We start from the raw sequence: 20,662 nt of genomic DNA, 5'->3' as shown, positions 1-20,662 counted from the left end.
AGTTGGTGACAGTTATTATGTCTGTGTTGAGCAGCAACCCATTTCACCAAACCTGGCCAAAGCCCTGACCAACCCAGCTCTGCGCGCAGCCTCCTACTCTCTCCCTGATGGCACCATTGTGATTGACCCCAACAAGCAGAAGTCCCCAAACCTGGCAGCAGCGCTTCAGAACCCTTACCTGAAAAGTGCATCGTACACCCTGCCAGATGGCACCATCATCATTGATCCGCGGAAACCTGTCTCTCCAAACCTGTCCAATGCCCTTCAAAACAGTGCCCTGCGGGGCGCCTCCTTCACATTACCGGAAGGGGTTCAAGACCCCAACACACCCATATCACCAAACCTGGCTAAGGTTAGCTATAGATACAGACTCTTTGGTTTTTACATGTTACTTTGTGTGTGTGTTTATTTATCACTTGTTTCTCTGTTCTCTTACGTATAGTAATACTTGTGTAGAGGGGCACATGTAAAAGGACTTGAAGTAGTTTCCACAGATTGATATAATAATTGATATGATTGATGTAATCAATCATACAAAGTTGGTGATTTCATTCAAATTGTAATTGTTTAACCTCTTAGACTTACCTTATCTGAAACCAGCTGTTGTAATATTTAGGCCCTCAGTAACCCAGCCTTGAAAGGAGCTTCATACACCCTCCCAGATGGAACTATTATAGTGGACCCAAGGAAACAAAAGAGCCCCACTCTAACAGCCGCCCTGCAGAACCCCTATCTAAAGGGAGTGTCGTACACCCTGCCTGATGGAACCATCATCATTGACCCACGGAAACCAGTTACCCCTGACCTGTCTAAAGTGTGTACCCGTTAGATTTATCCTAACTTAACTGCTGCTGTTTGTTTTATTGTCTTTTTGTTTCACTCCATGTTTGTTCATAAGTCAAACATAACATTTTAATCATTACAAACTCTTATGTATCATAGAATCAAAGAATTTGATAATAGTAATTTGCATAATTTTGTGAACTGTGACTAAGACCTTGAATGACCCGCAGGCTCTTTTGAATGAGAACCTTCGTAAGGCATCATACCACCTCCCTGATGGTTCCCTGGTTATTCCTGGCCAGAAGCCAAACCTTGCAGGTGCTCTGAGACAAAACAAGGCTCTTCGTTCTACAGGTCTCTATCACCTATCAGACAGCTCAGTACTGTCAGGTGTACCTAAACCCACCACTCCCAACCTCTCCTCTGCACTGAGGAATGAGGAACTCCGTGGTGTCACTTTCAGGTAGGAAACTACACCATTAATGGAAACTGGACCAGAGGATGACCTAATAGTCTTGTCCAGGTGTTGCATGGAATGACCTGTTAAGAAATCAAGATGCAAGCAAGGCATTAACTTTTTACCAAAGGAGAATGAGATAATAGGTGTTTTTGACCAGAATTTCAAAGAACTGTGGAACAAGAAGAACTAAAGTCAGAAACTAAAGTGGGAACTATAAGTCACCTTTGCACATTCCTGTTTGCAACGAACGAATGAATACTCTTACCACCAAAGAGACAACAAGACAGAACTGTCCTGTTGCTATTTACTGTTCTGTTTGAGTTGGATATAAAGAATGAATGAAAGGGAGACATGCAGAAGAGAAAATGGAAACTGAAACTTCAAGTGTAGCTCTCCAAAGTAGATGATCTGCTAAATTTGATGGTTATTTATTTCTGCCTAAAACATAACTGCTGTGAAACCTAGTTAATTAGTTGGAAAGGTGACAACAAAGCCTAACAAGCCTAACTTTAATTTTAACAGACATCAAGAAACCCTCCCTCTTAATATCAGTAATAGAGAACTCCCTTGTTTTATGAATGCAGTGGTACACAAGTATGTCTTTGACCATTCAGTGACAAACAGCCTTGAAAACCCCACCTAATGTCCCTGAATCATCAGAAAGTATTTAGCCTGGAGCAGGGACTTCTTTTACACTTTGAGCTATCAGACAGGAAATAGATTTAGTTCCTGACTTCTCCAAAAGGCTCTTGGTCCCCTGGGAAAGTTCCTGTGGGAAAAAAGCCTTATAAAAGCTACATGAATTGCCATTTATATCACAAAGTCAAAATTCCATAAAACCATTTCAAAGTCACATTTTTATCAATATTGTTCAGTCCTGTGTTACATGTTTTTTTATTGACAAGAACCACTTGCCCCCATAGGCTGCCGGATGGCTCTGTTCTCACACGTCGGTTCCATAACCCCAGCCTGTCTGATGCCATCCAAAACCAGCAGCTTCGCTATGCCTCATACAGAGTGCCAACAGGCCTGCAGGGTGAGGATAATCGCTATGCTGTGGTTCCTCCCTACGGGCCACGCTCAGGCCACTGGGCCAGGAATGCCCAAGGAGGAGGAGGGGAGGGAGGGGAGGATGTTTGGGCGGCTGAGAGGGTTTTACCGCATGGAACAGTCCAGAATCTGTCAAAGTGGTCCATGTACAGAGAGGACGGGGTGTTAGAAGGATACTCACCCACACCTCGATTTGTAGATGGACAGCTCAAGGACCCAGACTGGACTCCTGACAGAGACAGAGCACCTGGTCAAAGCTGGTATGATAAGGTAGCTAAATGTATGAGCTTGTGTTTATTCATATATGTCTGTAAAGGCAACACTGAACAATTTTTAGGAGGATTGAAGTGTCATGTACATATTATTCATCAATAACTATAAAGCACACAACACAGAGGCTGGATGACCCACAAAAACATTTTTCTGTAGAGTTCATAAACACGAATATTCAACTTTCTGCATATTTTACATCAGCTCTGCATCAAGCCATGACAACATCCCTCAAGCTTTGACAATGTTGCATGACATTTTTGTTCTAATTACTTGCCATTGTGTGTGTGTGTGTGTGTGTGTGTGTGTGTGTGTGTGTCCAGATCTTCTCTATCCTAAGCACGCCCATAACAGGCCACAGGGTGAAAAACTGGGCGGAGGGAATGGAGGACATGACACAGCTGCCGTAAGCACAATGCAGCATTAACAAATAGCCCCGCAGCTCGTTCACTCATGTCACACTCTTACAAAGCATTTTGTTGCTGCGGTGTAGAGCAGCATAGCTCATGTCAGTGCAGAGAACAATTAACAGTGTGTGCCTGCAGGCTTTGAAAATCCTTACAAAATGTTTAGAGTTCAGAGAGAAATCCCTGTTATTAAGTATGTTATGTATATAACTAAAATGCAACACACAAGTAGATGTCAGATAATCATCAGATGACATCCTGAGGAAACCCCTGCAGATATTTGTGTTACTTTCACTCTCACAAACAACTTTCTCTGATGTCTTATTTTGCCATCACATAATTTTACCAGTTTTCACAGAGAAAAATCTTGAATGTCACTGAAGGGTAATTAATTTTGGATGTCAAAGCAAGTGTGTGTCCCCTGCTCCAGTGTGACGATATGTGTGCGTGTGTGTGTTTAATTTCCTCCGTGTTTGATATCAGTGAGCTGAATGAGACCACAGTTCTGATGAACCTGAAGAAGCGCTACGACCAGGAGCTCGTCTATGTGAGCCGAGTTTCTAATATGCAGATTAAATAGCTAATATCTTCAGATGTCGTGGACACTGTCAACTACATCCATTCATCCACTCTCCTCACTGTCCTTAGTTTCTGTTGTTTTTTTTCTGCCACACAGACCTACATAGGCAGCATCCTCGTGTCTGTGAATCCCTACAAGTTGCTCAACATGTACGGCACAGACATGGTGCTCCAGTATGAAGGCCGCAGCCTGAGTGACAACCCTCCGTAAGACCCTGCACTGTGTGTGTGTGTGTGTGAGTGTGTGGGTGTGTGTGTCAGACCTGTCAGCCCTCTGAACTTTACCTCCACTGAGTGGGTCATATTTTCAGCCTGGTGTGTTGGCCTCTCTTTTTTCATCTGTAAGCATGAAACCTCTGCGTGTTTGCAGATTTTAAGAAAATCTAATTCAGAGAGAAAGTGCTTTTTACATAATATTTCAACCTTGAATCTTTTCACTCACTTGAATGATTTATCATATCTAACACATAATGGACTATAACTATGTGTCTTTTAAAGAAGTAGGAGAAAGAAAGAAGAGGAAGATTTTGTCTCATTAGTACAGCCCTGGTAGAATTATGAGCTTTCTGAGTGCTTTGTAGTTCTGACGTAGATAAACTCTCTAACCTTTAACTGAAACCTCTGAGACTGTGAGTTCCTGTGTGCGATCATACTGTTGTACTACACCTGTCTACATGTGTTGTAAGCTGTGCTCTTAGATACAGTATGGTGGTAAGTAAAGGTGTAAATGCCAGCACTCTCAGGTGTTAGTGAGAGGTTCCTATTACCTTGCTGTTGGTTGGTTGCCAAGGGAGAGTTTGGTTATGGATTTCACTGCCATTTCACATCTACACACACACACACACACACACACACATCTACTGGGCACCCAAATGCATTTATTCATGAAAAATGTTTTGTTGTGTTGTGTTGCAGTCATCTTTTTGCCATTGCTAATCTCTCATATACCACCATGATGGATGCCAAAAAGGACCAGTGTATTGTGATCAGGTATGAAATGCTGTTTTGCATTTTTTACTCTGGCTGACTAACGCCTTGAATTTTCATTCACATTTTAACAAGCAGCACACGGACAAGACTCTAAAAATCAAAGCTGCCTTTTTTACAGTGAAATGCTGTTACTGCTCCACTCTACTCTGTACTCTTACAAGTGCTATATGTAAGTTTTTCCATTGCTGCATAGCCAATGTTAGCATTAACAGCTGTTGACTGAACAAGAGCTTCAGCCATTGTTGTTACGACAGGAGGTTAGAATATGCCCTCTGGACACATCCTCTCATGTTGGACTGAAGCAAGCTGGACGCTACAGTGATTCACTGTCACAAAGTGGTATTACAAGACAGGACTGCTAGCTTGTTACCATGCTAGCTTCAATAGAAGAAAAGAAGTGATAGAAGTGAGAGACGAGTTAACTCCGACAGCTTTCCTCCACTGGAGACAGCTCTTGGCGAGTAAACGAACGAAGTTTGATGCTGAACTCGCAACACTTCTTCTGAGTTAACAGCTGTTAATGCTAACTGGCTATGTAGCAACAGCAAAAACTTATATATAACACCTTTAATGAATTCATAAAGAAAAAAATGTGCTGTAAAAGACTCAGGTTAACAGTTTTTGTTTATTACAGTGGAGAAAGCGGATCAGGAAAGACTGAGGCTACTAAACTGATCCTGCGTTACCTGACAGCCATACATCACAAACGCAATGTCACACAACAGGTAGATAACTGGTATATTATGCAGCTACAGGTACATGTAAATACAGCAGATACACTCCATACTGTGGTCATTTAAGCTAACTCTGTTTTTGATTTCCTTCCTTTTCTTTCCCCTTCTTCTCTACCATCTGCCATCAGATAGAGGTAAAGTGTTCCTCTTCTCGATTTTGCTTTCATGACAAACAGCATCTCTGTTTAAGCTCTGTAACCACGGTAACATTTCTTGTCCAGATCCTGGAGGCCACGCCCCTGTTGGAGTCTTTTGGGAATGCCAAAACAGTGCGCAATGACAACTCCTCGCGCTTTGGCAAATACACACAGATCTACATGGAGGAGTAAGTGATTACACTTCAGTTGTCAGGTCGTCTAAGTCCAGAAAAGCAGAGAATCTAGAAGATCTAGAAAGGAGGAGTTTCCCCTCCTTTTAGATAATCAGAACCAGATCACATATTAATAACAATTTTAGGGACTAAACTTTAAAATCAAGTCATGTATGTTTACATCAGTAAAAGGAGAGAAAATCTCGCTACTTGAAGAAGATTATCAGAACCAAGTTTCCTCCAATCAGTAACACTCAAAACTTATTTTAAAGTCATCACAGCTGTTAGAATAATTTTTTATATTAATTATACAAGAATTCAGTAAGGAGCGTATTTAATATGGAGTTCAAATCTTGGACAAAGTTGTTTTTTATTTAGAAAAAAAACACTGTTTTAAATGCCAGGATGCCTCACTACAGTTGATTGTTGCTATGGAAATTTGTTATCAATTTACTGTATGTTGGATTAACTCTGAATAGACTTCTGGTTACTCTTATGCAGGTCGACAGACACACACACACACACACACACACACACACACACACACACAGCTGATCTTCTGTTAGAACTGTGACAGAGAAGATCCGAGCGCATTACACATGCATGACCTGTTACTTAACTCGGACTTACTGGTTGTTGTGTGTGTGTGTGTGGTGTGTGTGTGTGTGTGTGTGTGTGTGTGTGTGTGTGTGTGTGTGTGTGCGCGCACCTGCCTGTGTGTCATTTACCAGGGGTGTAATCAGCGGTGCCATAACGTCTCAGTACCTGCTGGAGAAGTCCCGCATTGTCTTTCAGGTGAAAAACACAAGAACACACACACGCACACACACACACACACACGCACACAGCAGGTCAGGTGGAGTCCTCTTACAACTGAGTCACTGTGAGAAAGAGGAGATTGTAGGAGCAGACAGCATGAGGTGTCAAACATGTTGCTCTTTATCTAACCATGCCTCGACATAATCCATTGTATTCATCAGTCATTCATCCATTTATCTGCTTAATTATCCACCTCTCTTTTCTACAGCACTTTTTACCATTTCAGTAAATCTGCAGCTACAGCTGTATGTTATTTGTCTCTGTGTGTGTGTGTGTATGTGTGATTGTGTGCATTGTTGACCCACAGGCCAAATCAGAGAGGAACTACCACATCTTCTATGAGATGTTGGCTGGTCTTCCTCCTCATGAGAAGCGATCACTGTATCTGCAGGAGGCTGAGACTTACTACTATTTGAATCAGGTGCTCACACACACACACACACACACACACACATAGGGTGCAGATAAGGAGTGGTCACTGTAATCAGTTTCACAGTCACGTTAACAAATGAGATGCCAATTCTTTTGAAAATGTGACATTTATTCTACAGAGTGATTAATGGCACAAACATAAAACTCATTGTGAGTAACCTTTGCAGTCTGGGCTCTCTGCATTGAAGCTATATTGAGTGATAAATGTAATTTGCTGAATTTGCTGTGTGTATCTTCTATAGATTGCTGTGAAGTTTGATGCAGACATGTGACCCTCAGGAAGAATTGTAATAACTTTGTTAATTCCTTAACTTTTCATCTAGAGTCCATAATTAGGATACCAGCAAGACTAATGACATTCATATCAGCCTCAGCTATACGTTGTACTCAGTGCTAATTAGCAAATGTGGTTCACTCTTATCTTATATGATCTATCTTTGCATTGAGGTCCTCAGGTTGTTCTACAGAGAGTTTTTCCTATATATCGACTTAATCAGGGATATTTAACCAATATAAAGGTTTATATAATTTCTCTGGTGGCGTTGGCCTCTTCTAGCTCTCTTGGATTTCTTTGTACCACTTCACGGGATCTGATGAAACACTAAGCAACACGTTGCTCATGTCTGTGCTGATTAAAGATCCATAACTGGATATATTGTCATCACCTGTGAGTTTGTGGTTACTACTACAAGCACTCATGGTTTATTTTTAACCACAACTTAACATCAGGCTGAAAAGTAGTGCCCTCTCTGGTTGAAATTGCGGTCAGGTGTGTGCTCTGTTACACCAGTAACCACACCTAGCAATGGTGTCACAGTGTGCTGACACACCCTGATGTACATTTCTACATCACAGCAGCAAGATGAAACTTTAAAACGGATGGATGTTGGCAAAAACATCTGCTGATAAGTCGCTTTTTATTTAGAACAGTGATTGAATGGGCTGAGGGTAAGTGTGTTGCTGCTGATAATGGTGTGTGTTTGTGTGTCTGTGTGTGTGTGTGTGCACAGGGAGGCGACTGTACCATAGAGGGGAAGGATGACGGGGAGGACTTCAAGCGTCTGCTGAGTGCCATGGACATCCTGTGTTTCACCCCAGAGGAGCTAAACGGCATCTATAGATTGTTGTCCTCTGTCCTTCATCTGGGGAACGTTTACTTCCAGCCACACCAGGTCTCTCTGTCTCCTCTCTCACACACACACTCAGACCTACAGAAATGCATTTAGTTTCACAGCTGAATGATCACGATAATGATGTTGATCAATGATGGTAGTAATGAATGTGTGTACCTCTGTATGTGTGTGTGTGTGTGTGCATCCCTGCAGGCTGAAGGTCAGGAGGTTGCGTCGGTGGTGAGCGCACAGGAGATCAGGGTTGTGGCTGAGCTGCTGCAGGTCTCACCTGACGGCCTGCAGAAGTCTGTCACCTTCAAACTGACGGTGAGAGCAACACACTTCACATAAAAATACGCACATATAATAGCTATAAGGAATTATATTGTGACAGTCACAGAGAGATTGTTTGATAACAGATGTTTGACCCCTAGGATACAGTGCAGGAGAAGATCTACACTCCGCTGACAGTGGAGAGTGCTGTGGATGCCAGGTGAATAAAAGTCTGAGTATAGCATCTGTTGAATTAAATAGCACTCACCTACTTCTGCTTAGACTAACCTGAAATAAAAGCCTGTCTGACAGTCTTGTTAATGTCCTCATTTTTTTTACTCCTCTCTAAAGTCATACCAGGAGACTACAGAGGGAGAGCAAAGAATCTTTGATATTCTCTTCCAATCTTTGGCAGAGGCATTTGAGGACAAAGGACGTCAGGGCTGGGGGGAAAAGATTTTTCAGATGTCCTCTGTTTCCATAGGAACCAGGGTTTCTGTTTCCATAGAAACCTTATTGTGTGTTTTTCATAGAGATGCTGTTGCCAAGATCCTGTATTCGCTGCTGTTTAGTTGGCTGACAGAGCGCATCAACGGACGGGTCTACCCTCGCAACGAAGCCCTCTCCATCTCCATACTGGACATATATGGATTTGAGGTCACGCTGAAACCCCTTCTCTCTCAATAATGTCACAGCGCTGATGTATCTCAGCTGACCTGTTTAAGTAACCAAACACACACACACACACACACACACACACCCCTCCAATATCTCTTCTCTTCTACCTTCCAGGAGCTACAGGTGAACAGTTTTGAGCAGCTGTGCATCAACTACGCCAATGAAACTTTGCAGTTCTACTTTAACAGAGTCATCTTCCAGGAGGAGCAGGTCAGGGACAGCACTTATTCACATTTTCATACATGTATTGATTTGTGGCATCTAGATTAATTCATTCAACTTATAGTCATTCAGTGTGTTTACCTGCACTTAACTAACCAGGTTACAGTTGACTTCCTGAAATGCCATGTATACAATTTTTTTTTTCTGTAATCGGTTTAGAAGATTAAAGAAACCAGTTTTACTCCGATTTCCCCTGGAGAGTGAGTTCTCAGCCGTACATGTATGTGTACGAGGGTTTCTAATCAGCTTTTTAAATGTGCGCATGTGTGTGACTAATGCTTCAGACAGGATAAGTATCACTGTGACAGCAGGGCGTCGAGATGAAAGGAAAGGTCATTACAAGGAGCAATTCATCCTCATAGTCAAGATTAATTTCATTCAAAGCCCAACTAAAACTAAATAGCTTCTGCAAGTCTAAATAAGTCAGTTTCCACAGCTCAGCAGTTGACTATTTGTAACATTTAGACACATTAAAAACTGTGCACTCACTGCCAAGCTCCTCACTGCGCTGAATGTGCAAAGGCTCCTACAAACATAAACAGAGGAAAAAGGAGTCAGAAAGCAGCGCAGCACAGCTCATATCACTAATACACATGAAATAACTAGGTCAGTGGTACAAGAGGGGTCAGGGATACAAGGGAAATCTGATAACTGACCTACTGTGTGTACAGTAAATGCACACCTGCAGTAACCAGGTCACTACAGTGTACGTAAACATGCTATCAGACTTTGTGAGTAATGTGCTGTCTTTGAGTAAAGTGATTCTCGTATGCATGTACAGTAAACATACTGATTGAACAGCTGTTGAATTGTAACCTTTAAAAGTACTATTCAACCAAATTCAGGTTGGTTTTAACCAAAATTTCTTGATCTTTTGTTCCTGCAAATCACCAAAGCATTGCTTACTGTGTTAGGATATGTATTTCTGGAGCCAATATGAGACTTAAACTGGAGCCTCAGAAAGATCTGAACATGGCATCACCTTTATTTCCAATCAAGAGGCAAAAGAAAAGTGCTAATGTGGAGTTAAAAGATATACAACCAGACTATTAAGCATTTCAGAAAGGCTCTCATGAACCCAAGTGGTTGTTAGATATCATAGATCACAGGAGACAGAGCAGTAACTTCAGCTGAAGTGAAAACAGTAGAACAACCAACTGTGGAGTTAGAAGAGTTTTATATAAACTGACCTGATGAACTTTTGTGTTGCGTGTGTAGGAGGAGTACATGCGGGAGCAGATTGAGTGGCAGCAGCAGCCTTTCGGTCACAACCAGGCCTGTCTTGACCTCATCGCTGCTAAGCCCCATGGGATACTGCGCATACTGGACGACCAGTGCGGTTTCCCTCAGGTACATCCACACCTGTAGAACTAAACTCCTAATTTCCAGACATATGGAGAATCACTACAATTTCATAATAAAAGCAGAGCTGATGTGCGAAATCCAATCAACTGAGACAGATTGCTGTGGTGTGGTGTTGCTTTTAAAATGCAAAAAAAAACTTTTCAGATCTCTTCAGATTTAGGTGTGTATAGTGAAAAAAGGCAAAAAAAATTCATGATTCAAATGCTTCACACCTCAAAAGAAATTGACTTAAAAAAAAAAAAACAACATCTCACATATTGGATTTCTCATAAACCAGGAGACTGAAGCGTCTTAGCCGGCTCCGATCAATACAAAACTATCCCACATGCTCGCCTAATTGCCTACCTGCTGCTATCATTATTCCCGGGGCTCCAAATCTAAGAAGCTGACTGAGCTCATATTGAGATAAACGTATTATGGAGTGTCTCAGATGCTCAAAGTGAAATATGAACACAGGTGTTACACGGGTAACTGACTGAGGCAATCTGCCGAACACACACACACACACACGCACAAACACAGGCAACATGTGTTTGTGCTGTAGAGATTTAGTTTCCATGGATCACCAACCATTAACCGTCCCCAATCATCGCTAGGCAACAGACCACACCTTCCTTCAGAAGTGCCACTATCACCATGGAAACAACCCGCTGTATGCCAGGCCAAAGATGCCACTGCCAGAGTTCACCCTGAAACACTACGCTGGGAAGGTCACTTATCAGGTACATTTCTTCTTGTTTCGTTGTTTCTCTCTTTCTTTTTCTGCCTGCCTGTCTGTCTGTCTTTACTTCCTTTCATCCTTTCTTTCTTCTGTCTGTCTGTCTGTCTGTTGTTCTTTCTTTCTTTCCCTCTGTCTCTGCATATTTGCGTGTCTGTCTGTCTTTGCTTTCTGTCATCCTCTCTTCTTTCTTTCTGTCTGTTTTTCTTTCTTTCTTTCTCTCTTTCTTTCTTTTTTTTTTTCTTTTCACACAAATGTACATTATTTGGTTGTTTAACACTTCCCCTTTTATTAGTAACAATTTAACGCATTTTACAAATTAGGGAAAAAACAAACATCAACATATTCAGATTTACCTTTATAAGTTTTTTATTCTGAATATTTCCCTCCCTTTGTCTGTTCAGTGTGTAAGTACAGGCACTTCAGTTTTTACCTACAACCTTTCACTTTTTCTTCCTCTATCAAACATAGATGTAACGCCTTGGTGTCCATATGGACCTCATAACCTCAAGGATGAAAATATATTTTCCCAAAATATATCACGACCTTTACATGACCTGAAGATGTTGGAGTGATGAGCATTCATGTGCCCACACAATCTCCAACACTGCTGGAGAAAAGACATGAAACAATAAACCAGCCATTTCTCCTCTATTTCCTAGACTTTTTGTAGACACGCGTCTTTAATCCAGCCTCTCCAAACCAGCCCACCTCTAATATTTCTACATTTAGTACTGATTTGTTTTCATTGGATAGAACACATTTTATTTCCTTTCCTTTTTCTCAAATAAATATTTCTTTTCAAGCTCAAATTCATTAAAGTTCACCACTCTGGATTAATGTGCACAGGGCTGTTATAACTTTTGTTTCAGTCCTAACTCAGATTTTGTTCTGACACGTTTCTGATGGTTTGTGTTGCAGGTGCACAAATTCTTGGATAAGAACTTTGACATGGTCCGCCAGGATGTGTTGGACCTCTTCATCCAGAGCAAGAACAGAGTGAGACGTTGCAAACATACTCATTTTCTTATTACTTACTCTCCTCTATTGTGCTAACATTCCCCAGTCTTTACTCTTAAACATAAGTGATTTTCAGTTACATTGAAGTATCATGATTGTTAATCATCATCTGATCTGTGCATGCTACAGCTGTTCTGTATCTGCTGACTTGTGCTATTAGTTTGAGTTGGAAAAATGTTTGTGTGTGTCTATGTGTGTGTGTGTACAGATGGTATCCAGCCTCTTCTTGAAGCACTCAGAATCGGTTTCTCAGCAGCGGTCTAACGCTCGACGCAGCAGTGCGGTGCGGCGTTACCAGGCCAACACGGTCAGCGCAAAGTTTCAGAGCAGCCTGCAGGAGCTGCTGGAGAAGATGGAAAGGTTTGCATAAAACACGCCTCACTTAATCTTTAGAGTGATATAGAAACCCATGACACACTTTTTTTCAGTGGAGAATTGTAAAGTTGTGTTTGAAATGGCTCCCTACTGGGCACATAATAATTTTAGAATGGCCTCCCTCCAACTCAAGTGTAAAAAAGTGTAAAATACATTCATTTTATGGTTCCCTCAAACATTCCCACATTACCAGTACACTTTGCTCCTGAGAAGATGAGCATGTAAATTGCATTTATGTGACGCAAAATAATGATGAGTCACACTTTACTGTGAGATACTGAAAGATACAGCGAGGGGGGAGCAATGTCTTTCACAAACCAACTCAATGACAAATATCATATTATGGGCTCGTGCCTAAAACAGACAGTGAGTTCTGAACAGTTTGTTTTTTCCTTGGCGTTCCACTAGACTGAAGTGATTAGGGATCAGCTCTGGCAACGTTATAAGCCTCCAAAGTCAGTGTTTGTAGGAGCCATTTCTCTTGGGAAGAGGAATTTTATTTGCTTAATTTGAGCTCAATCACACATGAAAACAGGGGCCTCTGGAGATCTTTCAGTCTGACACAGTTAATGTGTATTTTTGAATATAAAACCACAGCATGCGCTTCTGATTTTGTGCTTAGAAGGCTGGTTTCCTTCCAGTTTGAAAGTTGACTTCCTTGCTCAGGACAAATATAGTAAAGCCTTTATTCATTCATTCATTTATCCACCTGTTCGTTCTCATCTGTCCATGACAGGTGTAACCCTTATTTTGTGCGATGCATCAAGCCAAACCATCATAAGGTATATTTGCAAGTCGGGTGCTGTGTGCAGGTTTGCTGTGGCTATTTGCATTTTGATTTCTATGTAGCATTCAGCTCATGTGAATTTTGTGTGTGCATGTTATATTCATGTGTGTGTGTAGGAGCCAGGGGTGTTTGACATGGAGCTGGTCAACACTCAGCTGCATTACTCTGGTATCATGGAGACCATCCATATCAGGAAGGATGGTTATCCAATCAGATTGCACTTTCACAGCTTCCTGTCAAGGTTAGTGATTTACTCATTTTCACATTAAGTATATTAGAGAGGCACTAATCGAACCATCTAAGCTAAAATATAGTAAAGATTATCTCAGCCTCCTGTTCACCTTCCTCTCCACATTTACCACTCGCCATTTTCAGCTTGAATTATTGGCTTTTTCTGGCGAGAGAGCAGTTCACACAGCAATTTCTTCATGCTGAAACAGCCATCTGGAACTTGCCAGCTCCTGCAGAAGGAAAGCAGCCGAAACCAATTGATCTCACAGCGCCCCTGACCCCTGGCTGCCAAAGTAGTCTGACTTATTACAGGAAACTATATCAGAGTCCAACATTCACAGTCAATTAGATTCACACTGAAACTACTAAATACAAACAAACACTGAACTACCGAAACCCAGAACACCATGAATCTCAATTAGCCCTACATTACTTCTCCCAGATTCACAGTTAAGCTTTGGATTTCACTGATCTTTGTTCACATTTACGTACAGGATTCAAATTGAACTGACGTATTAAATGTGTATGTGGCTTATGTGAATGCAGGTATAAAGCCCTGCTCTGCCTGAAGGATCTTCCACCTGCAGACGGAGAAAACTGTGTCATCATGCTCCACAAACTCGGCCCGGCCAAGCCCGGCTCGTACCAGCTGGGAGTCAGTAAGGTGAGCTCTCTCAGTAACAAATGCCCACACACGAGCACACGTTATAAATAAGTACATTTGAATTTAGATTTGTGTGTGCCTTTGTGTTTGTGTGTTAGATTTTCCTGAAAGAGGAGTTGTATCAGCAGTTGGAGGGGAAGCGTGACCGCGTGCTGAACATCGCCGCCATGACGCTGCAGAGATACACTCGCATGTGCTTTGTCCGAAAGAATTTTGTGAAGTTCAGGCGCAGGATAACCCTCTTTGAAGCTCGCTCCAGAGGCTACCTGGCCAGGTAACGTTCACCTGAGAGGTCAGCTGCTAGCTCGTAACATCTGTAAATAAATCCAAATAAAAAGGGATACAGCATACTTGCTGTGTCTCAAATCAGATACTTCAGTTACTGCACAAACATGTACTCGCAAGTGTACTACACACATTTTACTACACAAATTTTAACAGGTGTTGTATCAAGTCAAACATAGCTGACATTTCCTCCTTCCTCTGTTGCATTTTCCCAAGTCTGAATATACACTGCTGGTCCCTTCCCTTCTGCTATGTAGCCAACATGGCAGCTTTCTTTGATCATCAGTCAGTCAGTATCATCAGTCTCCTCCTGGACTCTTCAGAGCTTTGGATTTCTTTAGTGGACAGCACACTGTCCTGCTCGAGTCTGGAGTTTCAGTCCTGAGCTTGGCTTCTGAGGCTTTAGTGTTTGGTTTCACAGAGCCAAATAGGTCAAAGCTTATCACAGACAACCTGCTTCTTTTGTCCTTGATGTGAGGAGACTAGGTCAGAGGATTCAGGCCACGCTCATCCATCACAGGTGATAGATTTCTCACTCGCTGCCAGTCTGAAAGAACCTGGAGGAGACGTGATGCAAATTAGCATTTTACTCCAATGTGGAGAAATTCACTTACTGGTTTAATGAGGACATTAAAATGGCACTAAAGCCAAGGTTAAACATTTTGGGTCTATGATGATATTTCAGAGATCTCTGGTCACGGTTTGATGAATCTGGGAAATGATAGTTCACGAAAAAACGTGTACTGAAACTATAACTAGCTGTATAACTGTGATTAACACAAATCTCACTACACATTCTGTCTTCTGCTGTCTGTTTGAATTACAGTGACTGACGATCTTTTATTGGTGATTATTAATCTTTTATTGGGGATGTTTGTTTTTAGGTTGTTGAGAGTTGTGAGCAAATTCCAGTTCCTTCAACTCCTTTCCCTTATTTTCTCTCTGCTATCTATCTGTATGAATAATCCATCATCCATGGCCAATACGTTTCCTGAACAGAAAAAAGTTGGCTCTGAGGAGGAAGTACCTCATCGTGTTCCGCTCCGCCGTGCTGCTCATCGTCAACCGCCAGCGGTACATGAGGGTATGTGCGTGAGTGTTTGTGTCTGTGTGAACGGAGGGGAACCTGTGGGGACGTTCGCAGTGTTTCCTGGAAAAAATGAATTAAAATGGACAAATGTGTGAAGTGTGATACTGTTGTCTTTCTGTCAGACAGTGGTGGAGCCTGCAAGGAAGGCGGAGGAGGTGAGTGAAGGAAGTGAGGGGGGGAGAGAGACATTCTGAGGAAAGATGAAGATGTTGTCGTCAGTGTGTGATATACGTGTATAAGTGTCTGTGTGTGTTTGTGGTGTGTGTAGGATCGCATCAATAGAGAGGTGGTGAATGTGACAACACTGCCTATCCCTGCTGAGCTGGCAGCCCTGCTTCAGGCGGCCTCAGGTACACACACACACACACACACACACACATACACACAATACAACAGTCAGTGCTATAAATACGTTTCCATCAACAAATGTGTTGCACCTTGTTTGCAGGTGGGTTCAACAATATTTTGTATTTCTGTGATGACACATGGTCTGGTGTGTGTGTGTGTGTGTGTGTGTGTGTGTGTGTGTGTGTGTGTGTGTTTACAGGTGGTGAAGAGCTGCATTCTGACTGCTTGGCTGTGGTCCAGGCTCCAAAGGTTCAGGTTGACCCTCAGCTGACCCTGCCCCTGGATATCAACAACTACCTCATGACACACTACATCCGGGCCATATTTAGGGTAAACACACACACACACACACACACACACACACATACTGAAAACACAGTATCTACATGTAGAACAGTGTGAGCACATGAATAAAACATATATGAACCTTTGTGAACGCAGCACAGTATTGTTGTGGTGCTTATCCATGCACCTACTGTTAACAATTACTGCAAAGAATCATTTGTAAGCACTGTGTGTGTGTGTGTGTGTGTGTGTGTGTGTGTGTGTGTGTGTGTTGTAGGAGCCGTTGTTCGGGATGCTGACAGCCCCACTGGACAGTTCTCTGATCAGACTGGATGAGGAGCTAAAACAAGGAGCCCTGAACGTTTTCATTCTGGTACATGTTGCATTTATATTTTGCTGGGAAACTCTGGCATCCAGAACCTAAACATTGTTATGGGATGATTTAAAATATTTAATGTGAGGATTAAAGGATTTACGGATTTAAAGAAGATGTGTGGGTAGTTAGAAAGAGGTAATATGTATTAAAAGTAAATGTGTACAGTGTTCTTCTTTTCCGAGTTGCTGCCATATTCAGTGGGTTAAAACTATTAAAATCCTCTAGCTGAATTTTGTGAATCTTGGAAGCTCATTCTTTCTGATACACAGTGTATAAATATGCACAATGCTTATGCACAAACACTTAAAGAATCAATTATTCACATTATTTTCACAGCAAAATGTATCAACACATTATGTGTAAGAGTAAGGAGTCTACAGGCAAACCTTACAACCTTTAAAGATAGACAAAATGGCCTTTCAGATTACAGTGTGTGCATGTGATTTGGACAGATACTCAGGTTCATGGGTGACCCTAACCTGAATGGGGCTCAGGAGAATCTCTTTGGGAACTACATCATCCAGAGAGGACTGGCCAATCCCAGCCTCCGTGATGAGATCCTGGCTCAGGTAGCCAATCAGGTGAGAACCTATTCCTTTTTTGAATGTGTGGAATAGAAATGAAAGCACATAAGAAGACAGCTGATTTCACTCTCAGCCAACTCTTTGATTTTCTTTTCTCCTCTCCGTTAGGTTTGGAGGAATCCTAATGTTTTGAATTCAGAACGAGGCTGGCTCCTGCTCTCCTCTTGTCTTTCTGCCTTCTTGCCCTCTCAACGACTGGCCAAGTATCTGCTGAAGTAAGACGCTCACAAACAAACTTCAGCAGCTGCTGTGCACATATTTCTGTCTGTATCTCTGTTCACGGCTGTTGTTGTTGTTGTAGGTTTGTTTCTGACTATGGGCCGGAGGGCTACGACTGTGTGTGTCAGCACCGTCTGCTTCAGGCTCTGCAGCGGCTGAACGTGGGGCCAGAGTACGTCCGGACGTACCCGCCCTGTCTGCTGGAGTGGACCGCCAATCGCAAGAGAGCTCACACTGTCCTGCACATACACTGTTTCGATGGTGAGAATTCACAAGCGCAAACCTGACGTGATGGTTTTTTACTGATTTTAAATTCCCTGAACTGTTTTTGGCAAGTTGCTGGGTGACTGCATTTGCATTAAACATTAGAAACATTTTACATTGACAAATCTCTTTTGGAAAAGCAAAAACCTACAGTAAGAGAATTTAAGAGACTTTATGGTTCAAAAAATGTTAAATAAAACTAACATCATTTAAAAAAAGATGTAAATGTAGAGAGAAATAGACCTGAATGCTTGTGTGAAAGGTATTTTGCATTTATCTTTAAATATAAAATATCATCAGTCTTTTCCGTGTAGATTTATGTTGTGACTGCTCCAAATCACAGGCTGCAACTTTTAACTTTGAGATAGCATCATAAACATCCACATCCACATCAAAGCACTCCATTTTGTAAATTTAAAGCTCATTTATATCGACTCCCTCTCATTGACCCAACCTCAACCTTTTTACCTGAGCCCCACCAATGTGTGTACTATTCAGCACAGAGGAGTTTCTGTCTCTCTCTCATTTCCTCCTCTCATCCAGCTAGTCTGTCCTCCGGCCTCTTGGCAAGTCCACTGAGGATTAGAGAACACCTGATACTCGCTCTGGTTCAGTAGCTGCGTTTGTGTCTGTTGGTGCTGGTGTCTATGAGAATCTTCATAGACAGTGCTACCAATTTTGTTTTAGCAATACAGTTGAATCTGATAAATGGCTTTTAATGCCTTGCAAAATGAAAACACACACATGTCAGTTCATCATTTTTTGTTGAGTAATTGCTGTATGTCTGTAGGTATTTTGATATCTGCAATATGTTCTTTCTCTTTTAGGTGTGTCCTTTCCTGTGTCCTCTACACTCCTGGACAACAGGAGAAGAGATGGCCAAAGACATCTTACAACACAGGTATCATCCTACTGTAAAACATAAGCAACATAAATACAGTCATTGGAAGACAAGAAACTGTTGAAAATAGGAAACTAAGGGAAAATGGCTGTAGCTGTGAACATTTTTGTGATCTGTGTCTACGTTATTGTACTCTGTGTGTGTGTGTGTTTAGGGGTGTGGTGGAGGGGCGTCGAGGCTGGTCGGTGCTGCTGAAGGAGCCGGCTCAGTGGGTGGAGCTTGAGGGCTCAGACTACGTTCTGGACTTGATGTCGGACCTGGAACTTCCTGCTGACTTCCCCAAACACAGCAGCTACTTCATCATCTCTGCACAGGAACCAACCAGAGTGCGGCCCAATGCCAGCATGTGAGGCTCACACACACAGACATTCCTATCTTGCCAAGTGTGGACCATGATTTCTAGTCATTTTGACAGAACAAAATGGAAATACACATTTTTATTATTAATTCCTAATTAATTCATGTAAGTGAAGACTTGCAACCCTGGTCAGTGTCATGGTGAACTCATGACTCATGCCTGCATACAAGGGCTAGTTTTTAACAGTTAAACATCTTGCTTTGTTAAATATTCTGAAAATAATCATGTAAGACTCTACTGTATGTATATCTGTAAAAGTATGCAACTGAAACAGGTATTTATATAGTAGGATAATGTGACCACTTAGTGCTCGTGTTTTGTTGTATTTGCATAAATCATCATCAAAACATTTTTTCTGATGACCACAGGCAGGATTTTACCAGATGCTGCACCACGTGTGCTGAAGACAATCCCACATAACATGTTGTGCTATTTAGTTGATGACTACTTCACTCTTTTTCTTGACTACACACCACGACTGCAGGCTAAGGCCAGGCCAAGGTCTGCACTTGGTCTCCCCACCACTGCCAACACTTAGCAGCCAAAGAACCAGATGTTGCCCTCAACAGTTTGAAAGAGACTGAAAACAGAGCAAAAACAGAGTGAATATTCTTACATTCACCACATCAACTTAAAAAGTGATGATATATCACTGTTGTGTTCACAACTTGTTTCCACTGCCCCCAAGTGGCAAAAATGTCAGGTATTGCAGGTTTCAGTAAAAGTTTGATGCAGTTATTAGATTTTTTTGTTCTTGCTTTTTGATTTACAGCAGCCTGTTGGGTGGCGGGTTTGAAATAAATGATGACATCATATCTCCGGCCATACCTGGCTCTGATGGACAAGGTACATGTTAAAACAAACATATGAACTCTCACGCTTACTGGTTTTTATCACAACAGACTATGAAGTTCTGTTTCCTCCCCTCCTCTCCTCTCCTCTCCTCTTCTCTCCTCTCCTCTCCTCCCTCTCCTCTCCTCCTCTCCTCCCCTCCTCCCCTCTCCTCTCCTCTTCTCTCCTCTCCTCAGACTTGGAGCCTCAGAGAGGGATGGATCGTTATCTCGACAGCCTGTTTGACCCTGTTCTGTTGGACGGAGCTGGAGTAAGTTACACAACTCACTCACATTGACACACTTGACAATGGATTTCTCTGTCCTGCCATTCACTGTTAGTTACTGTGTGGGCCATGTAAAACTCCATGGAGAAAATCTATACCACAATGAGGGTATTTGTTTAAATGCTGGCAGCCTTCTTAATGAGCACACTGCCTGGTCACATAGTTTTTAACATACATTGATAATTTTATTGAACTTTTACCAGCATAACAGACGGCAGGAGGAAGGATGTGAATAAATAGATTAATACATAACTTCAAAAGGAAAAAAACAAGCAAAAATACTAATAATAGAGTAATGATAACAAAATAAAGGAAAGGAAGGAGCTTTCTGACATCTGTACACTGAATAACAGTCACAAATACTTGACCCAAAACTTACCTAAACCTATGAACAGTATGTAGGGCACACAGGTTTGCCAATAACATAGACCTGATACAGTTGTTTCTACAGATGTGAGTTGTTTCTCCAGGCTCCCTCATCCTGGAATTCAGTGTTCAGGGATTCTCAGTGCCATAAAGTCCAAGAACAGGTCCCTTATTTAGTGGAATAAGCAAA

At 41.9% G+C, this 20,662-nt stretch overlaps 1 protein-coding gene across 1 annotated transcript in view; it reads left to right on the top strand.

The window, feature by feature from the left end:
* myo15ab (myosin XVAb) overlaps positions 1-20,662 on the top strand; it is a 35,572-nt gene that overhangs the window by 5,601 nt on the left and 9,309 nt on the right. The window contains 38 exon segments of the mRNA XM_051070264.1: positions 35-352; positions 617-814; positions 1,014-1,246; positions 2,167-2,563; positions 2,887-2,969; positions 3,454-3,517; positions 3,647-3,756; positions 4,465-4,539; positions 5,174-5,264; positions 5,402-5,407; positions 5,495-5,598; positions 6,315-6,378; positions 6,710-6,823; positions 7,845-8,006; positions 8,160-8,273; positions 8,381-8,439; positions 8,753-8,876; positions 9,012-9,107; positions 10,338-10,469; positions 11,081-11,206; positions 12,124-12,201; positions 12,431-12,582; positions 13,334-13,379; positions 13,501-13,625; positions 14,162-14,279; positions 14,378-14,553; positions 15,564-15,648; positions 15,777-15,809; positions 15,923-16,004; positions 16,202-16,332; positions 16,565-16,660; positions 17,116-17,244; positions 17,356-17,462; positions 17,549-17,733; positions 18,565-18,631; positions 18,786-18,977; positions 19,762-19,835; positions 20,018-20,091. Of these exon segments, the coding sequence (XP_050926221.1) occupies positions 35-352; positions 617-814; positions 1,014-1,246; positions 2,167-2,563; positions 2,887-2,969; positions 3,454-3,517; positions 3,647-3,756; positions 4,465-4,539; positions 5,174-5,264; positions 5,402-5,407; positions 5,495-5,598; positions 6,315-6,378; positions 6,710-6,823; positions 7,845-8,006; positions 8,160-8,273; positions 8,381-8,439; positions 8,753-8,876; positions 9,012-9,107; positions 10,338-10,469; positions 11,081-11,206; positions 12,124-12,201; positions 12,431-12,582; positions 13,334-13,379; positions 13,501-13,625; positions 14,162-14,279; positions 14,378-14,553; positions 15,564-15,648; positions 15,777-15,809; positions 15,923-16,004; positions 16,202-16,332; positions 16,565-16,660; positions 17,116-17,244; positions 17,356-17,462; positions 17,549-17,733; positions 18,565-18,631; positions 18,786-18,977; positions 19,762-19,835; positions 20,018-20,091 (4,620 nt within the window).

Source organism: Lates calcarifer, linkage group LG5 (assembly GCF_001640805.2).
Source record: "Lates calcarifer isolate ASB-BC8 linkage group LG5, TLL_Latcal_v3, whole genome shotgun sequence".
In the NCBI taxonomy this organism is placed as follows: Eukaryota; Metazoa; Chordata; class Actinopteri; family Centropomidae; genus Lates; species Lates calcarifer.
Note: the sequence above shows the minus strand (reverse complement) of the source record. Positions and strands in the feature narration are given on the sequence as shown.